At 40.4% G+C, this 12,950-nt stretch overlaps 1 protein-coding gene across 2 annotated transcripts in view; it reads left to right on the top strand.

Moving 5' to 3' along the window:
- Positions 1 to 629: 629 nt before the first annotated feature.
- Positions 630 to 12,950, top strand: part of CPED1 (cadherin like and PC-esterase domain containing 1) — a 264,988-nt gene continuing 252,667 nt past the window's right edge. Inside the window, exon 1 of one of the 2 annotated variants that reach the window (XM_059396509.1) lies at positions 630 to 1,729. In XM_059396509.1, coding sequence (XP_059252492.1) covers positions 1,481 to 1,729 — 249 coding nt within the window. In that variant the 5' untranslated portion in view covers positions 630 to 1,480. The remainder of the gene's footprint in view (positions 1,730 to 12,950) is intronic. The other variant, XM_059396510.1, reaches the window with a different exon arrangement.

Below are 12,950 nucleotides of genomic sequence, written 5' to 3'. Positions count from 1 at the left end.
CTCCGAAAGGCTCGGTCATTAGCCCGGGAAAGCAGCCGCCCGTGAGAGCAGTTAGGTGCCCCCGCGGCAGACAGACGACTTGCAGGTATCCCGGTGCACACTCGGGCTTTCAAGATCCGGGGTCCAGGCGTTACTCGAGACCCTTTTATCCCCCACAAGAGTGACCCCCATGCCCTCGAGTAAAGATCCTTCCAGTCCACGCGCGGAGTTCGCGTTCGTCTCACCCTCGACCTTTGCCGTCGTTGGACGAAGGACTATTTGTTTTTCCGACGCCGTGAGAAGGGAAAGCGAGGACCCAGGGCGTCAAACATCCGACGTGTATTTAAAATTCTGCAGCTCGCGGGGGGAGGCAAGGCGCCTTTCCAGGCCAGGGAGAGGCGCGGCTCCCAGGCCGGGGAAGCCCACCGTGTGTCACCGCGGGGGAGCTGCCCGGGCGCTGCGGCTGCCCCGGGGCTCCGCGCCGCCGGCCGTAGTAGCCCCGCCCCGCCCCGCCGGCCCTTGCGGCGTTGCTCCCCCGGGGCCCCGCGGGCGGCCGAGAGAGCGGCGGCGCGCGGGGGGCGCTGTGCCTGCGGCCGGGCGTGCGCGTCGGGGGTGGGGGGTGGGATGAACTGGAGTCACACGACTGGCTGTTTCCTTCCGAGTGCTCTTGGCCAGCAGTCCAGGAGGGGATGATCATGGAAACTTTTTTTTTTTTTTTTTTTTTTTTTGCTAAAAGGATGAAAACGGAGTGAGTACATAGAACTTTGAACTTGACGCGCAATGAGACTAATACAAGCAGAACCCTAGCAGTCACCGGGTCCCATCACACCCGCATTCCCTTTTGATGCTAAAAGCCGAGAATGCCTACGGGACAGTGGCCGCGTAGAAGTGGTGGAGGGGACACCTCGGAGAAAGGCGAAAGGCTGCAAGCCGGGCGGCTCTGAACCTGGAGGAGCCCTGGGGCACCGCGGAGGCAGCCAGCCGGCATCCCGGGGCCAGCAGGCACTTCCCTTTCAGTCTGTTGCGCTCTTCAGTGCTGTTTCCAGGCTCCACACTGACTCTGGGGGCGTTTTTTTTTTCTTTTCTCTTCTCTTTTTTTTTTTTTTCCCCTTGTGAAGTTTTTGCTGTGAGTTTAAGGATGTTTTGGAAATAAGGCATTACCGGAAGCAACAGTCTGGCAGCCTGGGGGTACGCTCAGGTTGTTAGTTGCAACTATTATTATTATTTGGATTTTTTGTTTGTTTTTTGTTTTGTTTTGTTTTAACCCGGGCCAGCCACTTTTCACTGTCATCCATGGAAGGGATCTTATTAACCGCCTCAGACTTTGGGGACCTATGACTCTTTGGCATGACCCCTTCGGAAAGTTCTTCAGCGGGGATGGAGCGATCTTGATTTCAATTGTGGAAAGAGAAGGCTGATCTGTATTTTTCATGCTGACAAAAAATAGCTGCTATGACTTCTCCGGCTACGTGGACAGGGGCCAAGTGAAGCTGAACTGGTCATGGTCTGTCGTCCAGTGTTCCCTTGTCGCCGGCGATTTTGTCCCCGGCCCTTCTTGGTGGGCTTGGTGGTGGCAGTCTGTCTCTTCTACCAGACCCTGACCCTCCGAGGGACGAGGAAGTTCACACCCACTGTCCCTGGGGCTGCCACGAACACAGCCCCTGACACCCGGGCAAGCAGATGCAAGATGGGATTCTCCCCCGACAGTCAGTGCTTCTTTCCCTCCGGTAATGCACAGGATATCAGAAAGGTAAGATGGTCACAAGCTTAGCCTTGACATTTTCTGTAAAGATAGCAGTCTGCCTCTCTCTGTCCTTTCTGTAAAACTAAAATTAACTTCCATGAGATCTGAAAGGGATCCAGAGTACACAACGGCCCAGAGAGTGACCTTATGACAGTGAGACACCTGCTAGCTTCAGCTTCCAGAAAGTCCTGGCCATTATTCTGTCTCTTAGAATTTCACTTCCCCTTCAGCTGAATGAACTAGACAATTGGGAGTTGGTGGGAGTATATGAATTCTTTATAAAGTTTTAGGATTCTGAGAGAGATGAGGATTTACAGTTCAGGAACGTAAATCAAAGACTCATAAAATTTGATCAACATTGGGTGTTCCCTTAAGGTAATCAGTTTGAGTGCCCAGACCATTCCAAACTCAAAGATATTCCAGAATGCCATTTTATAATCGACTAAATCGATTTTTCATTGGTGAGCAGATTTTTCAGGCAACGTATTTATTTCTGAACCATTTAAAGGAAGAGTATAATGTTTCCTCAAAAGAATTGACACCAGGCATTTTATTGTTTGTAGAATTGGGAATTATTAGTTATTCTATACTTAAACTATTCTAATTAACTTTACTAATTGTTGTTGAGTGTTGGAAAAAAACACAAAACACGTAACTCCCCCCACACAAGATTTCTGTTTTAATATACCACTCTGCTCATGCCTGTCAGTGAGAGGATGACCTTTAAAATAATCCAGTCTAAAAAAGAAAAAGGAAAACAAAAAATGCACATGCAAAAATTCATGGCAGCAAAGCCACTGATTTCAGTGCTCCAGCAAGAGGTATAGCAAGATAATTTAGGAAGCTGTAGGTCCTATCTCATACCTGATTTGGGTAGATCCTACGACTGTGGTTATGTTTGGAGCAGAATTTCCTATTGAAATTCTAATGCCTCCATCCGAATACCATCTTGTTTCAAGAACTTTATGTATTTCCTTTCAGATTCATAACCCTGTGAGATAGGTAGGGTGCACACGCTCGCCATCGTTGCACAGGTAAGGTGGCTGTCAGAGATGTGTAGGCAAACCACAGGGCGAGCAGGATGACCTGGTATAACCACTTGGTTCCTGCCATGGCACTGGGGCTGAAATCAAAGTTAAGGTCAAGGCTCTGATAGCCATTGGTGAAAGCACAACTGTAAGAACTTACTGAAATATGATATAATGGGTTAGAACAAAAAAATTTTTTTAAACTTTTGAGTGACTTAGTTTATCAACAATGTCAAGAAACATGACAAAGAATAGCAGATAATATAACTAGAAACACTCCCAGATGAAACTGTAACTACGAGTATGAGTCAGTTATTGACTGTTCTAACATCACTGAAGAATCTGTATTTTTTCTTCATTTGAACTAGCATTAATTTTTATTTGCATTTTTAATACATCAAATTTCTAATGGGTGTGAACTGTGACTTATAAAGTCACTTCTTGTTGTTTTTTCCCCCCAATATTAATAAATATAGTTTCTTTAAAAATACTTGAAATGGTTTTGCTCTTTTTTTCTTTAGTTGGTTTTGCTCTTTAAGTAAAGAGCAAAAATGGGTGCTAAGAATTTTCAACAAAAAGGTTTTTATTCATTATTATAGCTCTTCTTATTCCCTGCTTGACTTCATGTGACTCCTGCTTTTGCCTGTAACACAGGCATATGTTAACTGTTATTCGTAGGCTGTCACAGAAAATTCCATTTCAGCTTTGGATCTCCAGCTACTTATAAACCATCTGAAACTTATTGGCTGCTTGTGTAAAGTATTCACTCTAGAATTTTCCTCACACACACACACACAAAAGCCATGACTTTTCCCCTCAATTATTCGCAATCTTAAATATTTCAATCATAAACAAGATTCTCAATTCACAATTATAATTCATAAGCCCATGGATATAAAAGTAAATTTCCAAACATTTGCCATGTATCTCTATTTTTAACTGACTTGTGTCAGCCATTGGTTTAGAGCCAGTTTCTATTAGAGATAGAAAGGAAACTAGAAAGAATCATGTGGAAGTTAGTGAAAACCAGTTCTCCTTGTAATACATGTTCAAAAAAAATCAAATAATAATCCAGCTTTAGAGATTAAACATTCTGTAAGATCGCTAAAGTAAAGAAACAGATGTCTTTGGGATCAATGTATGTGGATCATCCTCAAAAAGAGCGACCTTCTGAAGTTCATTAAAGAAAAATCACTGATGGGTGCTTGTGTAGATTTTCCTCAAGACCTAAAATTAGCTTTTATAGAAGAAGCATTGTTTCTGTCTAGAAATTTTAGGTTTGGGTATGACTTTTATTTACAAACCAAAATGTTCATTTTTCTAGGGCTTTCCCTTGCTGATGCCCACAGGCATTTTAAAGTGATTTTTAAAGTGACTTAAAACAACTGATTTTGACCTAAGGTTCATGGATTCTAGGAAGTATTTGGATTTAGAAGATGACCACCAAACACAGACATGTCCCATAAAGTATTGTACACATGCGTGTGTGTACATTTGTCTGAGAAAAACCCCGATGCCCTGCAAGTAGTCAGACCAAAGGAAATACTAAGAAACAAACAAAATGCTTAAAACAGCAATGCATGTAAACTTTCACTGTTCTTCCAGGAAGTATAAGTTGGGTTTGGATTTATAAATCTGAAAAAGGAAAAAAAAAAAATCTTAATGAAAGAATCCCCATGCAAGGATATGTGGAAAAGCGTTACATTCAGATAAACATTCTGAAACTAAGATACACTCCCAGAGACTTTCTTGGATCACAGTTTTCATACTTTCGTGAATAAGCAGGAACTATTCCCCAGTGGCTTTGGTTGTGGTTCTTTCTAAGAGAAGACCTTTTGTCCTTTATCAGTCTAGCAACAGAGGGTTCTATAGTAGCAGATAGTTAAAAGTGCGTGACTGTGCCCTTAACACCTTTGCAGCTGGGACGTGGTTCACTGTCTGAAACTGTTTTCAATACAGATTGAGATCATGGTCTAGTATAGGCCAACTTTCCATAGTGAGGGAGTACTCTCCCTCTTCTGGCCAGATTTTCATTCTTTTTTCCGTTTGAACTTTCCAAAGGCCCTTGCTAAGCCGCTGTACTTTTGTCATTTCTTCAGGGTTTTCTCCCAATCTTAGTTGTCTGAGTTTGGGCTGATAATCTGCCATGTCTTAAAATTATATTAATGTAGTGTGTCAGCTGAAGACAATTCTACTTGTCTTCATTGAAGTAGATCGCTCAGTAGATTGATTTGTTTTCCTGGAATCTAACACTTAAATATTTCACAACATAGGAAGCACATTGAATTATAAACAGACACAGTGGAAGAAAATATGCCCAATATACATCCTTAGTTTATGTTCCTTTAATGGAGGCTGTACTCTTTGGAGAACACGTTTATACTCACCGGAGCCATGTGTTACTGATTACCTCCTGTTGATGCTCCACTTGGAGAATGAGTAGTTCTTCGTTGCTCGACTCTTCATTCTCCATGTCTTCTGGACTCTCCATTCTCCTTCAGTGACTCTTCTCTACAACTACACTTCCCAGTATATGAGCATAATGCAATGCAAATACTCAAATCTTTACATACAAAAATGCTCTGTTTAACTTTGTGTCTCCACTAATGCCTAATATATTTAACATTTGAAAATTTCTAAAAATTGCTTGTTTCGCCCAGGTCTTCTGGAGACAGGACCTGAGCCAAGCACTTAAATGCTAATACTCTATTGGATACTGCAATCCCAGGGATGCAAGAGCAGGAGGGGAAGGAATAGGGAGAGCAAAGACAAGTGGGTATGTTTGTGAGAGACATAACCAGGGAGACTGTATTAAACTCCACATCTCAGAACAAGCATGGTAGGGAAGGGTCAGGAGGGACAAGCAAGCTATCTCTTGGTTTTTCCCTTCTTCTGTCTTTCCTTGGTTAGAACTGTCCCATGCTACTTCCACATGGTGTTGCCTGGAGTCTTAGGATGGCCACTGGGGAAGCCAGGGTTTCAGTGGGTGCAGTCCTGTCAGGGAAAAGGTGGTTCCTCCTTCTCAATCAATATGACCTATAGGAACTCCCAGGTTGGTGGTCATGGTAAAAATGGTGTCCATGGATTACCACAACCATGGCGTGAGTAATGTCCAGGAAGAGTATGTGAGGCAAAGTGATCTGGTGTCTGATACAGTAATTATGCTAATGTTGCTTCCTAAAAGCCACAGAAAATGTTGAAATATGCACTTACTCTTGGAAAATGGCATCACTCCTTAAGTGAAATATTTATAATCCTCTCACTGAGAGCTCTCCAAATTAAAAAAAAAAAAAAATGCTCACTTCATCTTTACCCTTTGTTTTCCTAATTCAGTGCATTCTTTCATTTTCTTCATCCCTTCAGTGACTCTCTGTAAAGCAGTTTGTGCCAGACACTATACTAGTCACTGGTGACACAGAAGAGATGGATAAGTAGTTAAATAAATGCTAGGAAATCCATAACTTTAATAGAGCACTTCGAAAGATGAGCAGGAGTTCGAAGGGATAGAGAAAAAGAAATGTTTTACAAACAGAAAATGCCACACGTGAAAAGAAGAAATTAAATGGCCTGATAGATTTGGAAGATTCGAAGTATTGTATGAGTGGAGGGTATGTGTGTTTGTGTGTGTGCAGGTGTGTGTGAAATGTGTTGGGGGGGAGCATAGCAGGAAGGCAAATAAATGAGGCAGAAAATTCAGCAGAGTCTAGATGTGGATATGTGGGCCCGATAGAGAGTCTGAATTCTATCCTGAAGGCAGCAGGGAACCCCTAAAGAGTGGTAAGCGAAAAAGGCATAAGTAGATTTATTTTGTCGAGAACATTCCAGAACACATATTGCAGAATGGACTGGAGGGAGCAGAATTGGAGGTAGGGGATCCAGTTCCAAGACTGTTTCCCAGTACCTCTTCTTTGCCAAATCTTACTTTCCTCTTGTGTTCTTGATCGCCTCCTTTCATTCAGCCTTTTCCAGAATCGGTTCCAGAGTTACTCTCTCTTAGTTACTCTATTGCCATTTCAGACCTTTCCATTGGACCATGCCTTCCGTCGGTAAACATACTCATAACTCATAACATAGTCATAAGAAAGCTAGCCATAAGCTTTCATTGTACCCGGCAATCCACTTCACCCAATGTGCCCTCCTCTCTCCTCTCCTCTCAGAGAAGCTCTGGATTCACTTCCCGGCCACCCCTACCCATCCCTTCTCCTTTTCATTTAGACTCACATCAGTGAGTCCGTGGCTGTCAGATGAAATGATTATTTTCAATCCTCATCCTTCTTCTCTGAAGCATCCTACAGTATTGGTCAACAACTCTTTCTTGAAATTTTCAGTTCAGTGACAGAATGGGATTATTTTCTGATCTCTATGGATAACTAGTCGTCTCCTTTCACGGTACATTTCCTCTGGTGCTAAAAGTAGACATCGCCAAACTTAGTGTATTGGGCCTTCAGTTGTCTGTTTTATAATTTCCCCCTGGTAATGATATCAACTTTGTCTACCATTAATTTTTCAACCTGCAAGATAACCTATCACATAGATTTCTAGTTTGGATCCCACTCTTGAATCCACCATGTGCATCTTTAATTTCCTGCTATCTTTTATTGAGGAGTGATAAGAACTGTGAAAATCCAGATGTTTTTCTTTCAAAATTTTCATGCCCAGGGGCGCCTGGGTGGCTCAGTGGGTTTTATATTTTGTGTCGATTACCACGATTAAAATTTTTAAAAAGGTAACAATTAAAAAGAGAAAAAGAGGAACCTGAGAAAAGCTGTGGCCTTTCTAATTTGGACAGGACAGGCCTATAGATTATTCAGAATCACTTGTTTCAACCAAACTCAACTTGTATGTTGTTTCCCTGTCTGTTCTCCATTTCCCTGACCCCTGGCCTATTCCTAGATGCCCTCTTTGTGGTTTATATAATGCCTCTAGACATGCTGTTCCTTTTTTAGTTCTGACTTCTGACTTCTGATTTCTCTCTGAGACTACGATGTACTTTATTATTCAAAGTAATTTATTACTTTATTACTATTTATTATTCTAAGTAATTTTATTATTATTTATTATTACCTCCTTTATTATTCTAAGTAATTCTTTATTTATTATTTATTATTTGTTTGTGTTTGTATGTGTGCATGTGTATGTGAAATGTGTTGGGGGGGAGCACAGCCCTTTATTATTCTAAGTAATTTTAGTTAGTATCACCTTAGACCAAGCTTCTATGACTGGTATAAATGGGTTTTTCCCAAAAGTCCCCCAAATGAACCCAGATAATAACTAATTAGTATTCCAAATTTTTAGAGTTTACCATTACAATCTAATGCTTTGTCCTCATTGCTACTAACCTAGACTATTTTCAGTCACCTAACTAGTTCCCTTTCAATCTACTGCACATTCTAAGCTATCTACGTATAACTCCTATAGCATCTCTCCTAAATAGCCTTCAGTAGTTGTTATACTGAACCAATTAAATTGGATAGAATCCATCCCTCTCATGCCTAGTGTGTTCCAACATACTTTTCTGGTCTTAGGTCCCACTCTTCTTTATTTGTAATCCGTAAGCAAGCCATTCCCTTGTTTCCAAATGCCACCATCTCTGCCTTTGCCTGGAGTCCCCGCCAGCAAGTCTGTCCTAATCTATACCTCTAGACATCTTCACAAACATTCTTAAAGCATTCTGGAAACTGGAATTTTACCTCCCTTTCATGTCAGGCCTTATCTCCATGACTTGATGTGTGCTTGAGCATCCCTAGTAAAATTTATTTTCATTATAATTATTTAGAAATGAAGAAACGTGAGAATATAGAACTGGAAACAAGTTGGAGATCATTAGGTTCAAGATATGTATTCTATAAGTGAGAAAAAGGAAGTTTAGCTCACGGAAAGGAAGTGCCTCTCAGAGTAACAAATGGAGTTGATAACGATAAGATTAGACTAAGACCTGTGTTTTTCTAGCTGTCTCTATTCTATTTCCCAACCAGCTCCATTTTTCCCCCGTATATTCCATTCTATTTCCATATACTATCTCCATTCTATTTTCATTTACTATCTCCAGTCTATTTCCATACACTCTCCATTCTATTTCTATATACCATATCCATTCTATTTCCATATACCCGCCATTCTATTTCTATATTCTATCTACATTCTATCTCCATATATTATATCCATATTCTATATCCATTCTATTTCCATTTACTATCTCCAGTCTATTTCTGTATACTCTATTCTATTTCCATTTACTATATCCATTCTATTTCCATATATTTTATTCTATTTTCGTGTGCTCTCCATCCTATTTCCATATATTCTATCCATTCATTGGCATTATGGGTTGAATTGTGCTCCCCTCAAAAAAGATACGTTGAGATCCTAACTCCAGAACCTCAGAATATGACCTTATTCAGAAATATGTTTGTCATTGATATAATTAGTCAATATGAGGTCACATTGGAGTATCATGGGCCCCTAATTCCATATGACTGATATTATAAGAAGACAGTCAAACAAAGAGACACCCGGGAAACATGCCATGTAATGATGAAGACAGAGATTGGAGTATGTAGCTACAAGTCAAGGAAACCTGAAGATTGCTGGCAAACTACCAGAAGCGAGAAAGAGGCAAGGAAGAAGTCCCCTACAGTATTCAGAGGAAGCGTGGTGCTGCTGGCACCTTGTGTTCAGGTACCTAACCTCCAGAATTATGAGATAATACATTTCTGTGATTTTAAGCCACGCCTTTGTGGTACTTTGTTATGGCAGCCTGAGGAAACTAATAAAATTGGGGAGGCAGAGTAGTTCAGCACATGAGCTCTGCAGTCAAATTCATAGCACTTGTTACCTTGCTACCTTGGGCACATTTCTTGATCTCTTCAGGATTTCATTTTCTCACCTCAAAAGGGATATATTATCACCTACCTTACAAGGCTAACATGAGCCTTAAATGAGATAAATCTTGTGAAGCACTTAAAGTGGCTAACACACAGAAAGCGTAATTTCCTTGAGGATTTGCTCATCCTCGTAGTCCCTACAGACCCTAACATTTGGCCTTCACAAAGTAGGCGAGCAGTAAATAATTGCTTCAGTGAACATGGGGTCCCGGGGTAAAGAGCGCCTGAGAGGAAAGCCTTGTTGAGTTTCTCTCCCTTTTGTCCTGTGTCTACGCTGTTGTCTCTTCTCTAAAATGAGCCTTTAGAATCAAGACAGAACTTGGGGAAACTGTTCTGTCTGTCGGAGTCAGACCTGCTTATCCGTAGGCAAGATCTTTGGTTTGGGCTGAAACTTATTAAATTTTTATTTGTTTTTTAAGTTTGAGATGCCAGGATTAACAATATGCTATCGTTGAGGAGGTAGAGAGATGAACTGGGTAGGAAGTAGAGGAAAGAGGTTAAGATTTCAGACTCTGAACAAATATATACATATATATTTTTTTGTTTTGTTTTGTTTTGTTTTGTTTTGCTTTTCTCCCTATGTACAATACAAGCTCCTAAAGAGCAAGTACTTGACTTAACTTGTTAACTGCTTCTGGCAGTGCCAGAACAGTCTCGGACACAGAGTGAGCTCTGAATAAATATCTAGTCAATAAATAAATGAAGGAAGGAATCATGACTTCGGGGAATCAGAGAAAGCCTACTTTAAAGCAGAAATGAAAAAATGAGAGGAAGTGTTTGTTTCTTCCTTTTTATTTTTGTTGAGCTCTCGGGTCCTCCACCCCATCTTCATCTTGTTCCAGTATCCCTGTACCATCTTTTCTGATGCTTGTGGCTAATGTTAATCATTTCCCATTTTGCTATATTATATCTGCTTTAGTTACCATCCGTTTCTCCCGTTCTCTTCAGATTTTTTGTCTCATTGGGATTTTTATCCTGTAAGAGATCTCAAGTATCTCCCATATTTAGAAAAAGAAGGCGGGGGGCACCTGGGTGGCTCAGTCAGTTAAGCCGCTGACTCGATTTCAGCTCAGGTCATGATTTCAGGGTCATGGGGTCACGCTCCATATTGGGCTTTGCAGTCAACATGAAGTCTGCTTGTCCCTCTCCCTCTGTTCCGCCCTCTGCTCACATGCGTTCTCTCTCTGTCTCTCAAGTAAATAAAATAAAATCTTAAAAAAAAGAAGAAGAAGAAGGAAGAGGAAGAGGAGGAGAAGGACAAGGAGAAGATCATTTCCCAAGCAATGTGGTTTTCTAATTACTTCCCATCTTTCTTGGCTTCTTGGTCGCCATCATCTAACCTCTCCTTCTATGAAGCAATTCTCATTTTTTTAAACAGATTAATTCTACCAAAATTGAGCTTTTCCTTTTATGTGATTTTATATTTTAACCATTTTGAAAGTAAATATTTAAAAAGTATGTTGATGGGAATCTAAATACAGGGGACTATGCACAGGAGGCTCGCAGGAGATGATGTCAGCGTACTAACAGGTATGTGATTTTCATAGAATAAGTTGGGCTACCTGACGAGCATTTAATGCCTGTGGATTTCTTTGAGATAGCTGATTAGAGCTGTGTTAGATTTTTAAAATGAAGCATGCACATGGGTGAAAAATTGTTCATACTGAATTTTAAACAGATTCAAATTTGCTTACATTAGATAAATTTTAATGAAGTCTTGATGAAGCCCATATTTAAGTAAGTTAAGTTTTCTATGAATCAAAGAATTAATCATTTTATGGGTGTCATTCTCCCTCATTTTTTTTTTTTTAAGGCAGTGGCAGTAGCTTCTGTTTCTTTTTCCCTCTAAGCAATTCTGTTTCTTATTTTAATGGAATTGGAAACTCACATAAACCCTCTGAAATGGAAACCACTAGATACACTCACATTATAAAAAGTGCTTCCTGTTATCAACTTTGAGTCTGTGGCCTTTTGGGGTGAAAGAAATGTTTGGTTTCATTTTTCCCTTTGATTTCCTTTAGATATTTTTTTCCAAGGAGCCATTCTCACTAAAAGGATGAGCTCATGTTCTAAAATAGGATTTATGTTCTCTAACAGAAACTATACCAAAGTTGGAAATTTACATGGTAAATAGTACTTTGTCAACGTTTGCACTTTCCAGAGACTTGTTCAAAATGCGAAACTAAACATCTAGACTAAACATGGACAGAGGTAAAAAGGAATATAATAAAAAGCTACAAGTTGAGTCTTTGCCATATACAAGCATTAATGAAAAAATTTATATAACTTTCAATTAAATTCACTAAGGGAAGCTAATTCATTTATGATCCAAAATAGTAGATGATACAAAATAATTATTAAGAAGACCTCATGGACTTGGAAGAGCAGAATGGGCCCAATCATGTGTTCTGAAATATAATTACATTTGGTATCTCTAATCCTTACTTGGGGACTCTGGATGGAACCCCTGCTAATTGCCTATAGTGCATCTCAGTTGGGCACTTTCTTAAGGGGTAAGGTTGGCGGTGGCTGGAGGGAGGCAGACTCCCTACATACTGATGGGGATAGACCTAATTATCTCCATCGAGACTTCTGACCTCAAACCTTTTAAGTGTATTGAGTAAGAAGTCCAAGAGAGCATAGGTGTACTGTGGAACAAACATGGCCTTTGGTGCATAATGGTTCAAGTTCTGTGTCATTTATTAGTATAGGTCACAGGCAGATTTTACCTAGATTTCTAAATTCTGAATTTCTCACAGGAAGAATGGAGCTAAGCTTGATGTGTAAGAATTGGTTATGGGTCTGAAAACACCAAGCAGGGTGGCCGACTAGGGTTTGTGTTCAGTAAATGCTGGTGTAAGAAGCTGGATGTAAGCTTTGACCTCAAAAACAAACACAACTCAGAGCTTATAGGATATATATTTTTTCAAGAATGCACATATGTAGTTCCTATTTTTTATCTTCAGCCTATGTGCTTTCTTAATTATATTCTATTTAGGCAGATATTGAAGGTAGCATGTTCTATGCTAGCGGTCTTCGGAGTTTCTCTCTTGACACCTCTTCAAAGGGAAGCTTTCCATTGGTTTTTCCTGGACACATATTACTTCATTCCCCTCCTGCTCCAGAAAGTGTTCAGCAGCAAGTAGTAGGAATGCAGCACATCTTTCCTGATTTATAAAGTGCAAATTATTCACCGATGTTGATATTCTAATTCTTTTCATAGCCAATTTCTTATAGCACACTTCACAGCTAATTTTGGCAAACCCAAGCTCATACCTGCTGCCCTAAAAGTATATTCTGACTATGCGTGAGAGA

Source organism: Mustela nigripes, chromosome 4 (assembly GCF_022355385.1).
Source record: "Mustela nigripes isolate SB6536 chromosome 4, MUSNIG.SB6536, whole genome shotgun sequence".
In the NCBI taxonomy this organism is placed as follows: domain Eukaryota; kingdom Metazoa; phylum Chordata; class Mammalia; order Carnivora; family Mustelidae; genus Mustela; species Mustela nigripes.
Note: the sequence above shows the minus strand (reverse complement) of the source record. Positions and strands in the feature narration are given on the sequence as shown.